The 22,251-nt window shown below is 45.4% G+C and overlaps 2 protein-coding genes and 1 long non-coding RNA gene across 9 annotated transcripts; 2 read left to right on the top strand and 1 right to left on the bottom strand.

The window, feature by feature from the left end:
• Positions 1-5,506: 5,506 nt before the first annotated feature.
• atf5b (activating transcription factor 5b) lies at positions 5,507-11,334 on the top strand. Of its 4 annotated transcripts, none has more exons than XM_029843618.1 (4): positions 5,507-6,194; positions 6,650-6,952; positions 7,224-8,412; positions 10,115-11,334. In XM_029843618.1, exons 2-4 carry the CDS (start codon positions 6,697-6,699, stop codon positions 10,293-10,295), a joined length of 1,626 nt encoding a protein of 541 aa, XP_029699478.1. In that variant the 5' UTR covers positions 5,507-6,194; positions 6,650-6,696; the 3' UTR covers positions 10,296-11,334. The 4 variants fall into 4 exon arrangements, with proteins under 4 accessions (XP_029699478.1, XP_029699477.1, XP_003977041.2 ...); XM_029843617.1 differs by having other exon boundaries at positions 5,517-6,194; positions 10,109-11,334; XM_003976992.3 differs by having other exon boundaries at positions 5,524-6,194; positions 6,650-6,871; positions 10,109-11,334.
• Positions 11,335-12,435: 1,101 nt separating this feature from the next.
• LOC115251414 (uncharacterized) lies at positions 12,436-22,222 on the top strand. Of its 2 annotated transcripts, none has more exons than XR_003889965.1 (3): positions 12,436-12,640; positions 13,162-13,242; positions 22,087-22,222. It is a non-coding gene; the product is annotated as an uncharacterized lncRNA (long non-coding RNA). The 2 variants fall into 2 exon arrangements; XR_003889966.1 differs by lacking the exon at positions 12,436-12,640 and adding an exon at positions 12,812-12,927.
• Positions 14,985-22,241, bottom strand: LOC101071083 (uncharacterized). 3 transcript variants are annotated; one of them, XM_011618087.2, is made up of 10 exons: positions 22,072-22,241; positions 21,595-21,716; positions 21,485-21,506; positions 21,341-21,387; positions 20,833-21,275; positions 20,652-20,757; positions 20,435-20,581; positions 17,917-17,977; positions 17,421-17,584; positions 14,985-16,299 (listed from the first exon to the last, which is right to left on the bottom strand). In XM_011618087.2, exons 1-10 carry the CDS (start codon positions 22,205-22,207, stop codon positions 16,267-16,269), a joined length of 1,281 nt encoding a protein of 426 aa, XP_011616389.1. In that variant the 5' UTR covers positions 22,208-22,241; the 3' UTR covers positions 14,985-16,266. The 3 variants fall into 3 exon arrangements, with proteins under 3 accessions (XP_011616389.1, XP_029699480.1, XP_003977065.1); XM_029843620.1 differs by having other exon boundaries at positions 17,441-17,584; XM_003977016.3 differs by lacking the exon at positions 14,985-16,299 and having other exon boundaries at positions 16,329-17,584.
• Between the last annotated feature and the right edge of the window lie 10 nt (positions 22,242-22,251).

Below are 22,251 nucleotides of genomic sequence, written 5' to 3'. Positions count from 1 at the left end.
CTTTATTGGAATCCACACTTCTACCAAAATGTTGAAGATCAGGGACAAACAGAGGCGAGAGCAGCCGAACACGAGCCGTACCGGGTCCACATCGGCCCGGGTGATTCCTGCCATATCCTCACAAAACCCACCAGTGTGTGTGTGTGTGTGTGTGTGTGTGTGTGTGTGTGTGTGTGTGTGTGGAGGAATATGTTGCGCTCCAGGTGGTGGATTTGAACAGAAACCGCAGCCTTTGGTGTCTTCTCTCCTTTTGACCGGTTTGTTCTGACAGTTCCGCCGGCGCCCTGAGACCCAGTCTGCGGTTTGTTCTGCCTCTGTGTGACAACAGCCCCTCGGATTTCCCACAGGAGGGTCGGACGATGGTGAAGGGACATCCAGGAGGCAAAGTCATTCAGGTTCGCCCGAATCCGCGTGTTTACACAGAGCAAATACCCTCCAACACAATTAGCATCCGCGGCTCATTAAACGGCACGTCCTCTGCTGGAGCTCTGCTAGGCTAGGCGACAATAATAAACCCATTTTTCCATTTGTTAGCTTAGCCTGGATTGTGCTGGAGGGTTTGAAATATCACACACAGAAGAAAATCAATCGACTTTTCTGGGTCAAACGAAACGATAAAAGGCGACTGAAGCCTCACGAGTTTCGGAGGATCCAGAAAAAAAGAAGAAGGGGAGCTGAAAGATCAGCACAGTTAAAGAGAGAAACACACCTGTCAATCACCGACACAACAGAGAGAGAGCAAAAAGCGCGTTTTCTAACAAGTCGGATTACACTTGGATCCAAATCCGCGCTCGGGCCGACGGCTGAGGAGCATCTGAGGTGTCATCTGGTCTCCAGCTCAGTTGATGGAACGACTCTTCGTCTTCTGGTCTCGCTCCTCTGACTCTCACAACCATCTTCTTGTTCTTACTTTTAATCCAGGTGCTAAAGGAGCTGGTTGCAAGCCCCAGTGCATGATGGGAAAGCGGGTAACCAGATCCACTTAATCCTCCAGTCACGTGACAGCGAGTAGCCGATGCACGATGACGTGAAACCGATGGGGCTGCCGGCGTGGACGAGGCGCGGTCGCTCAATGCTGCAACAGTGTGTTTGTTGTTGCAGCTGCTGGTTCCTGATTGGGGGAGTTTCCATGACGCTGAGGGAAACGTCCCGCCGGAGGACATCCGAACACGCCGCTGTGATGTCATTGTTATTGTAGCGGGGAGAGCTAGCTTGGCCGATATTTCAGGATAACAATGATGACATATCTAACGTCATCGCTGGCCAATGGGTAGCCGCTACAACTTGATAGCATCTAATGAAAATATTAGCCACAGTGTGACCTGAAAAGGACAAAGTGATTTTTTTTCTGTGGAAGTAGGAGGGTGCAGTTCAGCGGACCGCCACAAGAGGGCAACACTCAGGTGAGTAATATAAAGACAGTTGATGCTAAGAGCTAAACAGGCTCCGACTTTAAAGATATTAGCTTCTTCCACGTGGGATTATAACATGTGCTGGCTCTTCTCAACTGGTGGTGTTTGATGGTTTTACACTAGCAAACCAGTTTCCCCCCACCTGTGACAACCAGACCCCCCCCACCTGCCGTCGGGTGGATGTGCTGATGTAGCAGAGAACAATATTTGTTAGCAGAAGCTAACAACGCCATCGCGGGTGTGAAGCGCTCTTCCTCTGACCACAACCGCGATGGTCATCCAGGACGTAAACTGGCGCGATTCTCAGTTTAGGCCACTTAATAACGAGGCTAACGGGTCGCACTTATCGACGCGGCCGGTTCATCGAGCCGGGGTCAAAGGTCGCGACATCAAACCAAGAAGATCTTTGGCCACCTAGCGTCTATTTCCCAGCGTCAGCTTCTCCTCTCGTAACTGTAAAAAGCGGCGTGACAGCCTCGGCCCCGGCTTCAGCAGACCGGGCACTTGCAACACCTCCTCAAAGATTGCGTGTATCAGAGCGAGCAGCTGGGAGAAGTCCCCCCCCCCACCCCCCACCCCCCCACCGTTGAGGGCAAAACACACAGAACAAAACACACACACACACACGCAGAAATAAACGCACACTTGCTGCAGAAAACTCGCATAACCTGAGATTAGGACGCTGCTCACGCGGCGTCGGCTTTAAACCCTCCTTTCATCCCGACAGCGAGCGCCAAAAACGGCGGCTTCATTTGTTCCTTGGCCTTTTTGGGCCGGAACCGGCGGCCACCGGCGCCACCTCCAGGCCCGGCGCGTCCATTTAGCTTCATGCTAATCAATTAAGGCTGCCCCCCCCCCCCCAGCAGAGGTGAGACCCTCCCTCACACGGTCTCCTCGGGGAACACTTATCACAACAATGCCGCCGTCCCTCACACACACTTTGAATCCCCCCCCCCCCCCCCGTCCTACTGTCCTCTTAATCCCCCCCCCGTAATCCCACTGTAACTGTGAGGAGCCGCCACAATTTGCACCGTTTGTTCGCGCAAACACGACAGCTCATCAACAAATAACAATACGCCGGGTGCAACCGTTGGGGGGGGGGTGAAGCCTAACTGGATTGGAGCGCTGGCACCGCCGCGCATCCCTGCCTGCGCTGCCAAGCCGGTAAAAAGTTAATGTAAGCAGGATTCACAGGGAGCCGCTGGTGATGAAATGATGGTGTAACTGGTACCAACGCGCCGCGGCCGCCTGCGTCTTTGAAGGAGGCTCCGCCCATCCTGGCGAGCGCTGCTGGAGAGGCCCCGTCTGCACTTACAGTAGTGACGGACAGATGGGGGCAAGACTGCGCCCTGAACTGGCAATCAGGGAGAGAGGGAAGGATTCATTCTGGTTCCGCACCGCGCACGGGGAGAGGTGTTTATAACTGGGTTATAACACCTCTGGTTAATAGCTTCCTGCTTAGTTCATTCATCCCTGTTCCCAGTCTAACCAGTCCATTTAGCCTCCCTGTTCCCAGTATAACCAGTCCATTTAGCCTCCCTGTTCCCAGTCTAACCAGTCCATTTAGCCTCCCTGTTCCCAGTCTAACCAGTCCATTTGTCCTCCCTGTTCCCAGTCTAACCAGTCCATTTATCCTCCCTGTTCCCAGTCTAACCAGTCCATTTATCCTCCCTGTTCCCAGTATAACCAGTCCATGTATCCTCCCTGTTCCCAGTCTAACCAGTCCATTTAGCCTCCCTGTTCCCATTATAACCAGTCCATTTATCCTCCCTGTTCCCAGTCTAACCAGTCCATTTGTCCTCCTTGTTCCCAGTATAACCAGTCCATTTAGCCTCCCTGTTCCCAGTCTAACCAGTCCATTTAGCCTCCCTGTTCCCAGTCTAACCAGTCCATTTGTCCTCCCTGTTCCCAGTCTAACCAGTCCATTTATCCTCCCTGTTCCCAGTCTAACCAGTCCATTTATCCTCCCTGTTCCCAGTATAACCAGTCCATGTATCCTCCCTGTTCCCAGTCTAACCAGTCCATTTAGCCTCCCTGTTCCCATTATAACCAGTCCATTTATCCTCCCTGTTCCCAGTCTAACCAGTCCATTTATCCTCCATGTTCCCAGTCCAACCAGTCCATTTATCCTCCATGTTCCCAGTCTAACCAGTCCATTTGTCCTCCCTGTTCCCAGTCTAACCAGTCCATTTATCCTCCCTGTTCCCAGTCTAACCAGTCCATTTATCCTCCCTGTTCCCAGTATAACCAGTCCATGTATCCTCCCTGTTCCCAGTCTAACCAGTCCATTTAGCCTCCCTGTTCCCATTATAACCAGTCCATTTATCCTCCCTGTTCCCAGTCTAACCAGTCCATTTATCCTCCCTGTTCCCAGTCTAACCAGTCCATTTAGCCTCCCTGTTCCCAGTCTAACCAGTCCATTTAGCCTCCCTGTTCCCAGTCCAACCAGTCCATTTATCCTCCATGTTCCCAGTCCAACCAGTCCATTTATCCTCCCTGTTCCCAGTCTAACCAGTCCATTTATCCTCCCTGTTCCCAGTCTAACCAGTCCATTTATCCTCCCTGTTCCCAGTCTAACCAGTCCATTTATCCTCCCTGTTCCCAGTATAACCAGTCCATGTATCCTCCCTGTTCCCAGTCTAACCAGTCCATTTAGCCTCCCTGTTCCCATTATAACCAGTCCATTTATCCTCCCTGTTCCCAGTATAACCAGTCCATTTATCCTCCATGTTCCCAGTCCAACCAGTCCATTTATCCTCCATGTTCCCAGTCTAACCAGTCCATTTAGCCTCCCTGTTCCCATTATAACCAGTCCATTTATCCTCCCTGTTCCCAGTCTAACCAGTCCATTTATCCTCCATGTTCCCAGTCCAACCAGTCCATTTATCCTCCATGTTCCCAGTCTAACCAGTCCATTTAGCCTCCCTGTTCCCAGTCTAACCAGTCCATTTAGCCTCCCTGTTCCCAGTCTAACCAGTCCATTTATCCTCCCTGTTCCCAGTCTAACCAGTCCATTTGTCCTCCCTGTTCCCAGTCTAACCAGTCCATTTAGCCTCCCTGTTCCCAGTCTAACCAGTCCATTTAGCCTCCCTGTTCCCAGTCTAACCAGAACTGGTTCCGGTGTTGTGGACCTTGTTGCCTATCACTATAGCAACAGGAAGACCTGCTGCGTCCATCAATGTTTGGTTTGTCAAGGAGGAAGAGGAGAGGCGGAGATTAGGAGCTGCTCCAGTTTTACTAATGAGGCCCACTGAGCCCCCCCCCCCCCCCCCCCCCCCCCCACACACACACACACTCCTGGATGAGTAGAGCTCAGGTGTCAACACACACCTGAGTCTGACACACAGCTCCGTTAATTGATGCTAAATTTCTAATTACGCTGAAGTGGAAACATTGTTCTAAAGCTTCGTTCATCACCATTAATGCGATTAAATCATTAAATACTGACATTTTATGTCAAAAAACTTTATTGACTTTCTTGCTATTATTATTCATTATGATTAAATTAATGCAACAGCCTGATAGTGTGGGATTAAAAAGACAATGTTTATGGATAAAATCCATCGATTAAAATAAAAGCGTGTCGATTCAGAAAAAAATGGATTTTTAATAGAAAAAAACGTGAATTAAACTACGTTGAAAGCTTGTTTAAGGGGGGGGGGGCTATTGTTAGCGGTTGTTTTTGTAGGGTTTTCCCCCCCAATCATTGAGAGAACAAGTTGCTTATTACATTTTGGTTGCTGAAACTTAAATTAGAACTTTTGGACTGAATAAAAATAAATAAAACTTTTATATGTGCAAAAACAGCTTCAGCGCGAGAGCCTTTTTTAATCACCTCTGACTTCAGCTCTGTCCTAAAGCAGCAACTAATCCCGCCTGGGTTGACAGAACCAGCAGAACCAGCAGAATGCAGGGCAACAAAGTTGCCGCTGCGCCCCCAGTGCTCTCTGGTTACTGGGAACCAGTCTGGTTACTGGGAACCAGTCTGGCGCTGGTGCTGATGGCTCGTGATTAGGGTGATGGGGGGGCCAATAGAAATTAAATGTTAAAAAAGTTAAACCAATGGTGTGGCCACATTGTTGAGGCGCTCCAGAATCCCCCGCGGATCTGATGCAACAGGGCTGCAACTAAAGTTACACCTTCGAACCGCAACCCCGTCTCCTTCCGCTCGCAGCCCCCGAAACTAGTGCACGCTGTTGAAGACGCTCCGGCGGCTCGGCGTCCTTTCCACTGCACTTTTAACGTTCACTTCTCGGGTTTTTAAGGATAATCTCGGCATTTTAGGATCATTCATTCCTCGGTCGCTTACTTTCCGCCGCCGCGTCTGCTCCGTTACTTTATACAGGTTGTTAACCTTTTTTAAAACAAATGGTAATGACTTTGGCAAACAATTAATGCGGATCCCAGCAGATTAACACCACTGGCGTCGGATCAGGTGTGATATTAAAGAGAATTGGAGCAGATTCGGGTTCTCGGGGAAAGTCCCGGGGCTGATGACGTAACGGCCGTCCGAGCGGTGGACGCTGCGGAGTGATCTGGTCCGCCGTGATCAGGCCCGCGCTTTAGGAGTTACACGAAGTAGCGGATTTAAAAACTTTGTGTCGGCGTGAGTTGTCCGTGCAAATAGCGACTGATGAAGAGTCCCTGACGCCTAAGAGCAGAGAAAAAGAGCCCGAAGATGGCTTTTTAGACGTGTCACCGCTCAACTCGTCTTCCTTCTATTCAGATTAAAGCTCCGTGCGCTGCGCTCCACCTTATACAGAACTAGTCCGAAACTATGGGGTAAGTACAACTGCCTTCACGTCATCAATTCACTTTTTTTAGACTCTATTTTTCATTTAAACTTCATTTTCATTTGAATTTTATTTTATTTTTCTGCTAAAGAAATAAATATTTGTGAGAAAAAAAACATTATACATGTAAGAGTCTGTAATGGTGTTATTGGTGTGGGAAAGTGTTATTAACTGTTTTATTTAATTTTCTAATATTTATTGAACAATTTTCCTCTTTGAGCCTGATAATTGTGTTGACACACCACTTAGGACAGGTGCACTGGCAGCCATAAATCAATAGAGTTCAAGGAAAGTAACTAAATGTCATTTTAAACATTAAATTGTTTTTTTCCCATTGTTAAACCCAAATGAACCTGTTTGGCCGATGAAGATGAATCATTTTAATATTGCGTCAAAACCTGTGACATTTCTAATTTTGCTACTTCGCTTAATTCCCTTTCGCAGGTCTTCAGGTGTTTCCACAACTCTTTCTTTCATCGGTTGTATAGTTCATGCTTTTGAACAATTTAATCGGAGCAGGCGACACAATGGCGGCATCGATCCTTCGCAGCAAAATTCCTCCCACTTGCACGGGCGAGCTCTGCGCTCCCCCTCTCCAACAGGCTAGCCGCAGCCAATCAGGGTTTGCGACGGGGGAGGAGCCAGCAGAGAGGCAGCACTTAATTGGTGAGTTTGGCCAAGACGCTTTTTTATTTTTCCACATTCCGAGGTCGGAGCCGCAGTGCAGCACGGGGCTAATGTCGTACAGTGAGTACAGCTAAGTGGATTTTTATCGAATGCAGACGATGCTGTTCAATCATTTTCAGATGATCGGTTAGTTGTTCACTTGGATTTGTTGGATGTATTTTGCGTAGTTTTAACTTTGCTTTTTTTTTTTTTTTCCTTTTTACGATTGTCCTCTGCCGTGCGTGATTTTAAGATTTTTTTTCTGTCTTTCTAATTTAGCTTTCAGTTATCGTGAGTGAATGAAAAAAAAATGGATTTCTCGGTTGACTTGATGATTTTTTTCATTTTTTAGGTGATGGTCATTCAGATTGGATGACAGAAAAAGTTGATTTGTCTTCATTTGTGTCGACGACCGAGTCTTCCCCCAGCTCATCCCTTCCGCCCTCGCCATTGGAACACGATGTCAAGGTGCCCTCGGATCTCGAGGTCATGACCTCACTACTACAGGAGGAGCTGGCTCAGCTGGAGGACTACTTCCGATCCGAAAACACATCGACCACCAACAAGTTTGAGAAATCTTCAAAATGTGACAAGGGTGCTCAAGCCATGGGCTCCCAGTCTTATTACCAGTTACCCTACGGCTCATATGGGACCAGCCAATCAGAAACCAGCCCTGTGGTTGTTACCTTGGCAACAGGGGAACTGGACCTGGCCAGCTTCTGTGGCAGTCCCATCAGCAGAGCCAAAATTGCGCGACCCGCTCCGTACAACTACCACCACCGCTACCACCACCACAACAACGGGCGAAGAATCTTCAGCGAGGCTGTGAAAGTCGGGGATGAAGTGGGACTTGATACTTGGGGCCCCAGGGGAAGTTATTCGGGAAGCACAGAGCTGTCGGTGAACCACTACTCCACACTGAAGACCGTGAGCAAGAACAGCCTCGGAACCGTCAAGAAGGTGAGAGAATGTGCTTTATCGTTGAAGGAAGAGGAAAGTTATTGTTTCTCGGAAGGAATGTTTTGCAGCGAAGAGATTGCGAGAGGTTTTTGCCTGGCCAGTTCGTACGATGGCCACCACAAACGAGAGGGACAGCTGATGCACAACGTGAAGGTCAACGTAAGTTACGACAGCACGGGGCTTGAGGTCTTGCACTGCAAAGATGGAGGACTTTCTGGGGGGATGCCCCAAGAGACAATGGTGGCCGGTGATGGCTACTTCCACCAATCCATGGCCAGCACGGAGCCTTACCATAGCTTTATCGGTGACCTAGAGCAGCCGCCACAAACGCAGGCTGTGGAGCCGCAACACGGCCACTACCTCTATCCAGAATGCCTTGCAGACCAAAGCTACGAATGTCTGTCCAGAGGAGACAGCGATGGGACGCTCCTGGGGGCCACCATCCACCGCCCCACCCAGAGGCTAAAAGACGAGCACTGCCCCATCAAACCGGCTCTGGTGATGGGCGCCGGCTCTCAGGAGTGCAACAGTGGAGAGAGGAAGCAGAAGAAGAGAGACCAGAACAAAACTGCTGCTCACAGGTAAACACCCAAGTTGGTACACGTTTACTTAAAACTACCCATCATTTTCAAATATTGAAATATTTTTTTAACAAAGAGATTTTAATTTGTGTTAGAATTACTTAATCCTGTCACCTGGTTGAAGGTTAAAACCATGTCCAACCTTTATTGCGACGATAATTTAAATGTGTTATTATTCCAATAAATATCTTAATTAATTTCCCTCAGAAATTATTTAAAAAGTAGAAGAGAGCAAGTCTCAAATGTTTATTCACAAGTCAGACATTCAGAGAGAGGCAAAGATACCAGAAAAATAAAGAGCTAAAATTTGAAGAAAAAGAATTGTTAAATTGTGCGTATCAAGTCATTTTATACGGATTTGTCAAAATTAATATTTGAAGAAAAAACGAAAATATACAGAAAATGGCATTTTGTGCGTAGTTCTTCTTTCTTTTTCTCATAAAAATGATCTAGAAAAAACACAGTTGAACCAACCGTAACGAGCTGCTTGTTATGGTTGTTAGATTCTGCGTCCTGCCAAACGGCGATGATGCAGAGGAGCCTGGCGTTTTTGTGTAGCCTGACAAACGTAGCATCGCAGCAAAAAAATGACATGCGGCAACCGACAGGTGGTGCTACTTTAAACACATTTGCAATCCCGAATATCTGGTTGAGTGATTCCTAATTTAGAGCCACAGGATTGGTGACAGATCACGAAGACTTCAGCCGTCGAATCCTGGTGAAGCAGGAGTGTGTCTGGAATACGAAAATCTTTAACACAATAATCATACGAATACTACTCATTATAATAATAATGTTGTCAATGACAATATTAATAATGCTAATAGTAATTATGATCATTACCATTATTGTTATAGGGTTATTGAATCTACTTAATCTGATAACCTTTAAAGAATGGTAACAATGATTTTGTTGTAAATAACCACGTTTATTAGAGTGGGAGTGGCCTATTCAACTAATTATGACTAATTTAAAACCATAGTTTCCCTATGGGGTAAAGTGAGGTCATCCATCTGTCTACACTGGTCAACCTCTGTCATATAGGGATTTAAGTGTTATTTTTAGATTCTAATCAGTTAATTAACAGAATTTTAGCATGTTTTAGATGTATTGGATGTGACAGTAATTCGAATTGGTCACTGACGTATAATGGTCGTCTAATGAACATCATCCACTAGAGGGTGCTATAACTAAAATATCACTTAATCCCGAAGTAAAAACCCAACATTTTCTTCATCCATAACAAATTCTGAAAGGAAAGAATATTTTTTAAACACGGACTCAATGCGAAATGTCACCACTGCCGTTGCACTCTCAGTATTAAAGTGTGACCTGCATCTGTCGTCTATGGAATCTTCCAACGTGGGTAAAAGCCTCATTTGCATTGTTTGAATTTAACCAAATCAGCCTTGTAAAAACAATAATAACTCTCAAATGTTCGGAATCACCTGAACTCTGCGGTCGTGGCGCTGCAGGACGAGCGGAGCAGCCGTAGAACTAGAGATGACCAGCAGAGCGGAGACGGTGGAAAGTCCCTCTCTGCCTGCCAAAGTCAGCCCTGCCTACTGTTGTCGGGGAGAGTGTTTTTATTTATTTACATTTTTAAAAAACCTTCTTCGTGGTAGGAGGGGGGGCTCAGGGTGGCTTCATGAAAACGCAAGAAAGAAAGAGTTACTTCTTTTTCCCTGTTTTGAAGGTACAGGCTGCGAAAGAGGGCGGAGCTTGATTCTCTGGAGGAGGAGCTTCACTGCTTGGAGGGACAGAACAGGGAGCTTCGAGACAAGGCGGAGTCTGTGGAGCGGGAAATCCAGTACGTCAAAGATTTATTGATCGAGGTCTACAAGGCTCGCAGTCAGCGGCTGAAACAGGACGGCAGTGCCTAAAAAAAACAAACCCTCACCTCCGAACCCCCGGACCAGCACTGAGAGATCAATCAAGTCACGAGCACCAACTGGTTTTTGTCTCACACAAAAATTAAATGGTAGTTGCATGATTTTGGTAGTTCTTTTCTAAAAAAAAAAATTAAAAAAAAAATTAAAAAAAATCTACAAATTTACTATATATAAAAATACACATATATGTTTCAAGAGGAGGTGAAAACGTAGGTTTCCAAGCGTGGGACACCACTAACTTCAAGCCTTAGCGAGGTGGCTTCAGGAGGAGATGCTGAACTTGTCCGTGACCACTGTGATCTGAACTGCACTCACAGCCTTGTGACCACTTTTCACTTCCTGGCGCTTAACGATTGTTTTAAGGGGAAAACAACGCTCTTTGGATCGGTAGTAGAGACGGACTTTGCTCGTGCTTTTTTGGGTGACTCTCGCGCACACACAGCACTGACGCGCATCCATCGCAGATATTATTTGATCCCTCTCCATTTCCCCACCGCCACTTTTGCTCAGTAGCTGAACTTGACGGACTGGAAAAAAAGCGCGTGCAAATGCTCTGTTCGTTATCGGAACTGTTTCAAAGATTTGTACCGCTAAAAAAAAAAAGACAAAAAAAGTTGAGTATTTATATTCGTTACCCCTGAATTACCCGATGCATGTTTGCTTTTGGATAAAGCATGTGTGAGTGTCACTTGAAGGCAATATTCTGTTAGCTGCATGGCTTTAAGACCTCCACGCATCAGTTAAACTGAGTTAACTTCGTTCCTGTCATCCGCTGCCCCCCCCCCCCAACCCAAATCACACTCAGGTTTTGGTTTTTCTCTTCCGGCAAACGTTCACTTTTGTCTCGGCTGTATTTTGCGATTAAACAATCACCTGTTGACACGATGAACATTGGCTACCACTTCCTGTTTGTGTGTCGGGTTTTTTGTTTTTTGTTTAAATCGATCGATTTTAAGCATCTGAAATTCAGGTCGATGTCAGGAGATGATATGTCAGGTAAATTACAGCCAAATAAACAAATTCTCACTGATGTCTTCGCTGGTCTTTACTGCACGTGGTTGACCTGAACACCCTCCTGGATATTAAGCTCGGGCAGTCAACAGACAGCATTGCGTTGCCTATCTCATCTCCCAGCTCACAGAGGGCGTGTGCATGTGTGTGTGCATGTGTGTGTGTGTGAGAGAGAAATCTCTTGGTATCTCTCCGAGCAGTTGTAGGCCTTTCAAGTGCATGAGGCAACATAACACAATACTTGCAGGAGGAGGAGGAGAGGAGACGGGAGTGAACTATCAGAATAAAAAATTACACCAGGCTGGCAGAGCGCTGCAGCATGTATTGATCAAGGCTTCCATCTATTTGTTGCCCGTCGGATGATTGTTTATCGAGCCATAAATACGGCGCCGCGCCGAAAAAAAGGGTTTGGATTCTGGATTTCTTTTTTTTTTTTACAGTTTTCATATGGATGACTAAAATGTGTCAAATGTTAACAAAACCTACATCACTATAATCACACACATTGGAATATTTAGAAAGACTCCATGTCTTTATGTCCTCCAGGTGTCGCTCTTGCGTAAGGGAAAAAAAAAAAAAACCTCAGCGGTGCATCCAGCAGGGTTATTATGGTCTGTAGGATCAGCTGTCAATCAAGACCCTGCTGGCCTGAAGAGAATAAACACACATAACCCAGTAGAGTGAGGAAGAGGAAGAAGATTTTGATGATGATGACAGGTATGGTGGAGTGAAGGAAGGAAGGAAGGAAGGAAGGAAGGAAGGAAGGAAGGAAGGAAGGAAGGAAGGAAGGAAGGAAGGAAGGGATCTTCACAGGAAAAGGCTTTTTCATATTTTACATGAGGAAATCAATAATAACAATAGCAACAGATAATGTCAATAAATACTAATGATGATACACAATAATAAGTAATGATAATAATTAGAAAGGAGAGCCCAGAGCGCCACCAACAGGTCATTTCTCCACATATTAATAATCAGCTCTTCATCGGCCCTTTGTCATTTCCTGAAAATTTCATTTAAATCCGTTCAGAACTTTACAAATTATTTTGTTTACACACACACACACACACACACACACACACACACACACACACTTATATTTGTGTTTTGCTGCGCAAACTCAACATTTAAAATCTGTGTGGGATAACTAAAGACCAGCTTTATCAATGCTCCATGTTAATATTCCATGTTAAAGAAAAATACATTTTAGCTACAGTTTGGACAGACCGAGCGGATAAATCGATTTATGTTGGACACAAATGCTGAGAACGGTTTCTGGTGCTTGGTGGGACTGGGACGAAGTGACGTCACTACTTTTTAAACAGGTACGTAGTATACAACTTACCACTTTCTTGTTTCTTTTTCTTCTTAATTCCTTTTTGCACGTCCTTAGGGACATTTTCGCCTCGTTTTCTCCGGTTCGAGAGAACCGCCGAGTTATTTAGTGTCACTGATATGGATCAATATCAATCGTGCCTCGGAGCCCCCTTCACAGCCACCAGCCAGCAACAGCGAGTCGGGGGCCCCATGTGGGGGGTTCCCGACGCGTCGGTGTCGAAAAGCAGTTCAATCGTTTTGTTTGATACGTGGGCCAATGTCAGCCATCTCTCAGGTGCCCTTTCAGCAATAACCAAACCTAAACCCTCAGCTCGCTGTCACTCACGTTACCTGAACGAGTATCGCGTTAGCTAGCAACATTTAGGCTAGCTGCCGTCAAAGTCTCTTCCTCTATGCTTTAGACGGGCTCAGCGAACCCGGCGCACTGTTAGCTCCTCATTAAAGATGCATACGTTGTAATTTTCTTTATTTATCCTTTAATATCCGCGTTTCTTTCATATTTTGGAAGGGTTGAGCTGGAGGCCTGAAGAGTGACGTCAATGCGTCAGAGGGCGGGAAAAGAGCGGCGCTGCTTTCAGGGGCCTCGCAGGTAAATGGCATTAGAGGACAATACTGCTATAAAAGTAATCATATTCCTAACATAGCTGCCACTTTTTTAATGTAATTTCACTGGAACTGGTGGTGCTTAAAACATACCAGCTTTCATCACCGTGAACATCGTTTTCATCCGAACCTTCCTTGGTTAAATTTAAGACAGCGTCTCTTTCAGAGAATGAATGCGCCGACCTTTATCATCAACTTTAACTGTTTCCCCAGCATGTGCACACATAGAGGCACAAAGAAACATGGAAATATATTTCAGATTTTGGACTGACGTTAAATGATGCAACATATGCCCACATTTGTGTAAATGGTAACCTTGGATGATGTGGGGCAATTAATGCGGCAAAGGAACGTGCGACGGTTTCAGCTCGACCTTGGAAACAGCGGTTGGTGGAAGCGTTAAGGCAAGGCGAGGCAAACGCGAGCAACGCGGCGTCACGGTAGAATTGGAGATGATGTGGAGGGTGTTGCAAATAGGGGGGGAATGGACGGGGGTGGGGGGAACCACAGAAGTGATGGTATGGAGGAGAGGATGGGATGGAACTCGGTGGTGCTAGACGGCCTGCAGCACCGTTCCAGGCTGTGTGCACACCAGTGAGGAGGCTTTAAATTCATTATGAGAAGGTTGTAGCAGCATAGCCAAATAGGGAGAAGAACGGGGGTGGGGGGTAGAAGAGGGTCGCATAGGGGGTTTGAGAGGCTTCAGAATATCGGCCAACAGGCACAACCACCAAAAAACTACTTTCCCTTTTTCCCCAAGACAACATAGTAGAAATATTTAGGGTCAGAATATTGTGATTTTGAGCTGACAGCTAGCTGCTGTTTAGTTTTAATGATGGCAACTAGATTACATGAAAAAATTAAATCCAGACTAATTTTTGAAGCCTCGTGTGGCCGCTAGAGGAACTGCAGTTTCTGACCTTGAACAAATGTCAAATCTGAGTTTCCAGCATTTAAACAAGGGCATTTTCTCAACAGAGGCGTCACATTTCCAGGCCTCTTTCATCGCAGCGCTTCCAAAAATGACGTGTCTGATAACCTTGTGCGTTCATGTTCGAGTTCACATTCCGTTTCACATTCCCTAATAATTACAGGGTTAAATTTCCATCAGTCAGAAATCTGAATGCTCTAAAAAGACTGTATCCAGTTTTCCCCTGCAGGTGAACTTTTTTTGTTATCTAGCTACCCCCCCCCAAACACACACATACACACACACACACACACACCTTCCAATGAAGGAAAGCCGAATGCACACATTTGATTAAACTGCTGTTGGTGTGTAATTTCGATTCTTATTGAATTAATCACAGCTGCAGAGAGCCAGAAAACATTTCAAACCTCTTATTTCTGTGTACACTTGCATGTTGGCCACCCGTGAGTGTCATCTAAGGGCGCGTATAAGAGATTATAAATGATTTTTCCCATCAAATGGAGCGATGAAATTACGAAATTAAGGAACAGCCACGCAAGCCCCCACACATCTGGCCGAGGGTTGTGAAACGCATCGTTGCAACATGATTACTAATAAATATCATTGTTTTGGAAAAAAAAAGAGATGCGAGTGTTGTTCATGTTAGCATTAGCATTTGCTCAAGAGGAACAGAGCAGAAGGCATGTTTCAATCCTGGAACGTTGAATTCTTTACGATGGGAGTTAGCTTAAGCAGTCCTGCCGTGGGGGCAGGCTTTATCGATAGGAACTGTCAAATAAATAAATGGAAAGACAATGTTACAGCCACCTGATCTTTAATGTGCTTAAAAGTACAATTATTGTTACATAATTTTGACTTGTACCATCACCAATGTGAAAACACCTTTAATCACACATACGTCACATTTCAGTAAAGGGACAGTTTGGAGCACAAACGTTACCGGACTTCAAAGATCAAACAATTCCAAGTACCTTGTGCGATACAGAGTGACTTTTGATGTGATCCGTTGCCACAAGACATTATAGACATTTCAGGATCTAGCTAGCTAGCATTGGCCCAGTTTGTACTGGTTTGTGACAATAGGTGTTTCCAATTTTTAGAATGCAAACAAAACCAACCACCAAACAATCACCATGCCTTATAAGTACCCACATTATGATTAAAGAGTGTGTCAACACTTTAAGGCAACACTAGCATAAATACATTATGCTATGATAAATACATTTGAATCACCAGCCTTCCCCTGGATTACATATCAGCAAATCTTTGCTATTAATGAAAACATATCAATACAAGTGCCACAAATTTCCTATTGTTTGTCTTTTCAACCGTCTTGTATAAATAGGAAATATGACAACAGGCTTTAAAACCCAACACAAGTGTCAGAGTTCATTCATGTAGTTTCCAACAGAAACACTAGTTTCCTTTTAATTTTATTTCTTTTTGTTCAGCTCTTTGTTCTTTTTTTTCCTGCAGCACGTTAAGCATTTAATGGTAACTTTTTTGGAAGCTTAAAGGAAATATAAAAGCTGAATAATTCAAATTAGCTTCGTTAACATTGACGGGTGTAAAACCTGCTAAAAGTATAAAAAAGAAAGCTTAAAGAACCGAAAATCTAGAGATCCCTTGAACCTTAAGTCATAGTAGCCAAGGACAAATGTAAATGAAATTAGCAAAGCAAATGCTGAATCAAGACACTATTTAAAAATGTTTAAAGTACGTTTACATCCTTTGTGTCTGCTGGGATATTTTGGGCCCAGGATTTTAACAAAAAACCCTTAAATGTGCCACGAAACATCAGAACAGATGTGCATCCCCACAAACACACTGGGTTAGTTACTCCAATGTAACAAACGGTTGAAGTTTCATAGAAACCAACAGAGGATCACCTGGTGTTTGTGCAGGTTACAGAACCTGGCACAAAAACCTCGATGCTTGACGAAACGGGCTTGAATTTGTGCTCAGAGGCCGACCCAAATGAAGGCCTTTGGTTTTCTCTATGACAAATTCAAGCCTGAACCAACTCAGAACATTACTGTCGGGTCCAAAAAGGCCCAGTTGGGCCAGAGCGCCATGGGGTCAAACAATAATTGGCTGCATCATTCGATTCCCCTAAGAAAAAAGACAAAAAGAAAAATAGGATGAGACGACAGTTGGGTAATATAAGTGTCTTCACATATGCAAATTAATAGTAAATTTGTACGACCCACGTTACCGTTGCCATAGCTACCCTTGGCGAACATAAAAAACTCTGCCCGGTACTTATGGCAACTCCAAAAATATCGACGTCGAAGTACAATCAATGTTCAGCACCTATAAGGCTGAACATTAAAGGCAATGAAATGTGTTTATCACCCTCATTTTAGCTAAAGTTAGCCCTTCCCATGGTTCGGCTACACCGGCATGATATACGAGTAGTAGCTATAATTACATTCAGTCAACCCTGACATTTTTACAATCATTTTTTATGGGCCTCTGTTATTTTGTAAAACCTGTTTATGTCATGCCAGAGGGAAGGTGCTAGCTGAGCGCTGACAGCCTAATGCCGTTCAACCTCCCTCTAATTATCTGTAGGGTGCAGAAGTCTGACCTCTCTGGTATGAATTCTTTAGGATGACGCTTTAAAAGAATACAAGCACACTTAAAGCAAGCTAAAATAATCCCCTACCATGTAATAACGGTGTGGGAGCCAGAAAGATGTAGCCTAGCTTTGTAAATAGGCACAAGGCCTACGTTTGTAAGTCAAGCTGAGTCATTATTTGTTAAGGTTATTCACTGTTCTGTTGCGCAAATCTGAAATCCAAACAAAGGACAGTCGTCTCAGGGCTACAACTGTTAAAAAACAGGCGGCAAGGCTTCTGATGTGGGAAAGCTAACTGTTGCAACTGTATAATTTATTTGATGGAACTTAGCTTAGCATTGGCTTACTGACAGTAAGTACATGCGCATCTAAAGCAGACTCCACTTGTCGCTCAATTGGTGCGAATAATTTATGCAGCTGGATTTTGTGGCAGCTCGCTGTCAACATGCTCGAGTAAAACATCTGAGCTGTCTGGGGGCTGTTGCTCCGTCTACGTTCAGACTTCTCTGGGGGGATTTTTGTCAAGCTACAGCGTTCACATGTATTTTATGTAATCAAACTACCGCGGAAATTTGGTTTTCTTGTGTGAACGTCAAGACTGTCTGAAGTCAAGTTGAATGTCGTAAAATGTTGTTGCTACTCGGGTGTTTACCATGGTGTGAAGGTAGCTACCCATCTGCAGGAGACACTCCAGCGTCTCCATCATCTGCTCTTGGCGGAGGGCGTGGAGTCTGCTCCAATGGGAGGATTGACCATTTTCCAGGTCCCTCATGGTGGCCTTCATGGCCACTGAAACACACTGGAGGACACTCATTTCTGGGAATACAAACACACACTTGGATTAGTCTGTTTTGGTTACTTGAAGAACCAGTACAGCAACAGCGTCGCAGGCTTTCATGTTACTGTTCTCCTACTTTCTATTTCATAACTGAAATCTCAAGCATTTCTCAAACTGGTTGGTCCCTTAGATCCATTGGTGTGTTTGTTGGAAATCACAACTAAATCATTTTTATATTGTTTTAAATATCTATTTTTTTGCAATGTCCCATGCCAAGGTTGTGTGTGAAATATAGGAAAACTTAGTAAAAAGGATAAGAAAAAAAGGATACTAGCTAAATCTTGTTTCCTTAATATTATGATTATCTTACCAGAGTTGTCGGTGGCTTCAACATCCACATAGACGCCTCCAATCATTGCCTGTTTTAACACCTAAAAGGAAAAGATGATGAGGGGTTGGGATTTAAATCCACCTGAACCTCAATCACCCAGGAAATCTGATTAGAGATAATCTGATGTTTATTCCGAGGAGGAAAGTACAAGGTATGATAGCTACATTAGGATCTCTAAGCAGTTTTATATTTTCGTATCGTTCGCCTAAAAGCTAGCCTTATCAACTAGGTTACGTCGACACCACGGATATTTACAGTATGTCTTGCGATACATTCCTATGAGTCACCGACTTCTGAACATGTGAATGACAAGCTATGCACGCTCAAAAAGCAGAAGAAATGTTAGTATCATTGGAAAAGGTCGCTAAGCATCAAAAGGACTTCACACACTCAGGCTTGACTAGCTAGCACCCCACATCAGAGCCTGAGGATAACCATAGCGTGCACATTTGAAGAGATGAAGCTCGGTGAACTTTAGGAATAGAAGTTCTTTATTTCACATTGACTCGTTTACTTCTGCGCTAGTTAGCATGCAGGTGTTCATTTGGCCTGTGGAAGAGGGTTGCCCAAATCCTTTTTTTCTTGCCGCGGATCCGATGCATGACTAAATAAACACTGTCTTGCCGATACCAATCCGATACAGTTTGCCAAGCCAACAAGCAGGCCAACTTTAAAGTTATTAATAGAAGCGTCTGGTTGAGATCTCTTGGTTTAAGAGAATTCAACTGGCTTCCTTTAGTTTTTCGAAGACATTTCACCTATGCTCTGTGCCGTGCCTCTCCTCTCCTCTCCTCTCCTCTCCTCTCCTCTCCTCTCCTCTCCTCTCCTCTCCTCTCCTCTCCTCTCTCTCTTTACCCAGCCGTCCATCAGCAGGAGGGTCCCCCTACATGAGCCTGGTCCTGCTCAAGGTTTCTTCCTGTTAAAGGGGAGGTTTTCCTTGCTACTGTTGCTTGTCTGGGGTCAGGCCCTGGGATTCTGGAAAGCGCCTTGAAACAATTTTGATTGTAACAGACGCTATATAAATAAAGATTGATTGATTGATTTTCCAAAGTGCCTCATGAGTTCTAAATTAACTGGAGGGATCCCAGGACCACCAGCAAAAACTGTTCCTCTGTTCGTGTCGGGGTGTTTTGTCCTTGGGGGTGGACCAGTCTCTGGACCGGTGTGTGTGCTGACTGATGTAGCACCACCATACATGTGAGGAAACAGGACCAGATCTAACGCTAAACAAAAGCCACCACCACTAGCATCAAAATGTCAGATTGTTGCATTTACAGCCGATCAAGTGGTTGCCGTTTTTAAGGTTAGTTTTTTAAAGTAAACTTGTCTAGCGAAGCTTGACAAGCCTCCCCTAACTACCATACGTCAGATGCCATGTTGTTGCACAACGAAACGGTGTCAGGGACCAATCCGATACTTCGGATCGGTTGGGACCTATATACTAAATGAATTTGGACAATAATCTAATGGCAATTTTTATTAAATCAATATTGAAATAGCTAAAATGAAGCTCACTGATCTCCTGCCAGTAGCATCGCATTTGTCACTTGCGCTGTTTTACTTGTTTCATTCTGAAAATCGACCGGATCGGAAAATCGACCAGATCCCTTCGGCATAACGCGGTCGCTCTCGGCTCGCGCACGTAATGGACCAGACACTGAAGTGACGCATGGTGCAATTCTGTTAACATGGGAAAGGAAACTGCCTCCGCTTCTCAGCTATTCGCGGCGCTTCGCCGTCGCGCGAAACAGTTGTGACACCGTTGTGGAACAGGTTAAATCCTGCCCTGCTCCATGAGCAACACTACCAGACCACGTGACGAGTCGATTTACAGCCTTTGGCATTCGAACATCTTGTTTTATCCTATCGTGATACTATCACAAATGCAATAAATCACTCAGCCCTACTTAGGACAGCTAAAGTATCGGCAGGTAGACACAGGACAAAAATTACCGTCCAAGTTGAAAAAAAACAACCGTGACGCTAAAAGTAAGGATATTAGCGACACAGTAAATTAGCTCCTGAGAGGAACAATGAAGTGGAGCAAGTTCAATCGCTGGTGACACACTAGCTTCTGAGTAAACTCAAAAATAACAAAACGCCAAATGTCACATCGCGGAGAGATGTACCGCGCTAAACCAGCTCAGTAGGTTTTGATCGGAGCCTTTCAACTCCACAGTCTGATACCTTCATTGCTCAGCTCGACACATCGTAACGCAATAGAAGGACTGAAGCTAGCATGATGTTCTATGTGCATGCAAACTTGTAAGTGGGCGATGCTATCCTGGGAACATTGTTGCCAAAGCCAGATCATTCAACCTGCAAGGTTTATATCAACCGTTTAATCTAATCCAACAACATTTGTTGACTATCCCTCCGACAGGCTAACTCGTCGCACCTTTTCCCAGGAAGACCAACAAAAGCAGTGACGTGAACGCATCTTTACTTAACCTCGAATTGTTTTCAAGGATCACACAGAAGAAAACCCATCTCTAACCTCCAGGACCCGGATGTAGCCTTTTTCGGCACTGAGGTGGAGGCAAGACTTCCCGGAGTTGTTTTTCACATTGACATCAGCTCCCAGGTGGATCAAATCTGCAACCATCAGGTGGTGGTTGTGCGAAGCGGCGTGGAGGAGGGCGGTCTATGGACAGAGGGGGAGGGTGACTTTTACTGAAGATATAAGTTTACATGACCCAAATCTCTCATGTCACCATTCCAGCAGAGTCCCTGAGGTCCAGGCTGTTGAGGACCACCATCCTTTTGGCGATGCAGTAGCCTAGCGCCCTTTTCCCAATGCAGGCCACCTGGTGCAGGGATCTGGAGGCACAACTGCATTTAATGGCTTCATTCACCACGATGCTAGCTCCCAAATCCAGAGCAAACTGAACTTACGTCCTGCCATGTATGTCGGTGCGCAGTAGTACCGCATCCGTGATGCCCCCGAGGACACACTCCTCTCTCTGTAGCTGTGTCCAGAAGAAAAAGGAACTGTTGAGGTCCCAGTCAGGACTCGGGGGCTCTGTCCAATCCTGCATCTGTCCGTCTCCTCCTGACATGCTGCAAATCTGGAGGCCACTACTCATGAACCCAGGAGGGGAGGGGACCTGCTGGTACCCTGCCTTGCTGGGTGAGCTGGTGAGGTAAGCCTCAGGGCTTGGGATCATCTCGTCACTGTTGTACCCTGCACCCGATTTACCCACTGGGTTCGAGTTGGGTGACTGGGGCGGCTGGAAGGGGGGGGGAGAGGAGCCGTGGTTGGTGCTGGTCCTGAGATCTTCCTCTAGGACCTCCACGATGATGGCCAGCTCCTCCAAACTTTTACTGGCATGTTTTCTCTGTAGGAATGCAGACCAATCAAAAAACGGTGGGAAAAGGGACGTGCGTTTTCACCGCCACTCACCCTCAGCATTTGGCGTGCGGCACGGGTATTGACACGCTTTTTGTCGACTGAAAGCAGAATTTCAGAACAATTTACTTGTTCGCACAATTGTTTTTTTAATTAAAATGAGGCGAAGGAACAGCTATTTCAGCTGAGTTTACTCACCTTTGACTCTCTTTTCCTGCCCCTACCCAAAAAAAGCACATTTAGACAAGTTTTCAAATCAACCCTACCAAAGAAAAAACTGTTGCCCCATCATAAAATAGTAAAACCACCTGATCCTCCAGAGGTAGACCACCTTGTGACAGACGGATGTTCTTCAGAAGATCTCGTACTGGCATTTTGACCCGCACGCCCAGGTAAACCTTGTTGCTATCATAAATGGAGCACTTGGCACCTGGCGAGGGCAGGAGAGACGAAGGTCATCTTTTGTGTTGATGTGCATGTGCATATTTTGCAACTTCCAGGTCCACATATGGAGCAGCGTGTCCACTATTTACACACACGGTCAAGTTCAGGGGCATCAAGAATTCTGACCTATTGTTTAAAGTGCCGCATCAAATTCTGACAATTCTGTGGTTTCGCATTGTTTTTGGACCCACGCGGCCATTTGAGGAACTGCGGGCCAGGTTTCTTTAGTATATTTTATAATAGTATATTAGTATAGTATAGTATAGCATAGTATAAATATATATATAATATATAATATAATATCTGAATTTATTATATTTTGTTTGGATAAGCTGTCGTACCCTTTTTGCTGCCAGGTAACCTGGGTCCTGCAGGTTCCCAGGAGCCCGCTGCAGGAGCCCCGGGCCAGGCCGTGAGCTCAGCGCCGGCCCCACCGGCCGTTTCATCCCGGTTCTTCCGTTTGAAACGCTCCCTCATCTCGAACCGGTGCTGGAGATCAAACTGGAGTCCAGGGAAGACCG

This window comes from Takifugu rubripes, chromosome 11 (assembly GCF_901000725.2).
Source record: "Takifugu rubripes chromosome 11, fTakRub1.2, whole genome shotgun sequence".
In the NCBI taxonomy this organism is placed as follows: Eukaryota; Metazoa; Chordata; class Actinopteri; order Tetraodontiformes; family Tetraodontidae; genus Takifugu; species Takifugu rubripes.
The sequence above is the reverse complement of the archived record's forward strand: the minus strand, read 5'-3'. Positions and strand labels throughout refer to the sequence as shown.

What these genes read in the sequence shown, in the direction of transcription:
- LOC101071083 (XM_029843620.1), bottom strand. Translation starts at nt 22,207, where the DNA reads ATGAGGGAGCGTTTCAAACGGAAGAACCGGGATGAAACGGCCGGTGGG. An exon ending in GCAGGAAAAGAGAGTCAAAG is followed by an intron (nt 21,388 to 21,484) that starts GTGAGTAAACTC and finishes TTCTGCTTTCAG; the next exon opens with TCGACAAAAAGCGTGTCAAT. An exon ending in CCGCACGCCAAATGCTGAGG is followed by an intron (nt 21,276 to 21,340) that starts GTGAGTGGCGGT and finishes GCATTCCTACAG; the next exon opens with AGAAAACATGCCAGTAAAAG.
- atf5b (XM_029843617.1), top strand. Translation starts at nt 6,697, where the DNA reads ATGCTTTTGAACAATTTAATCGGAGCAGGCGACACAATGGCGGCATCG. An exon ending in CACGGGGCTAATGTCGTACA is followed by an intron (nt 6,953 to 7,223) that starts GTGAGTACAGCT and finishes TTCATTTTTTAG; the next exon opens with GTGATGGTCATTCAGATTGG. An exon ending in AACAAAACTGCTGCTCACAG is followed by an intron (nt 8,413 to 10,108) that starts GTAAACACCCAA and finishes CCTGTTTTGAAG; the next exon opens with GTACAGGCTGCGAAAGAGGG.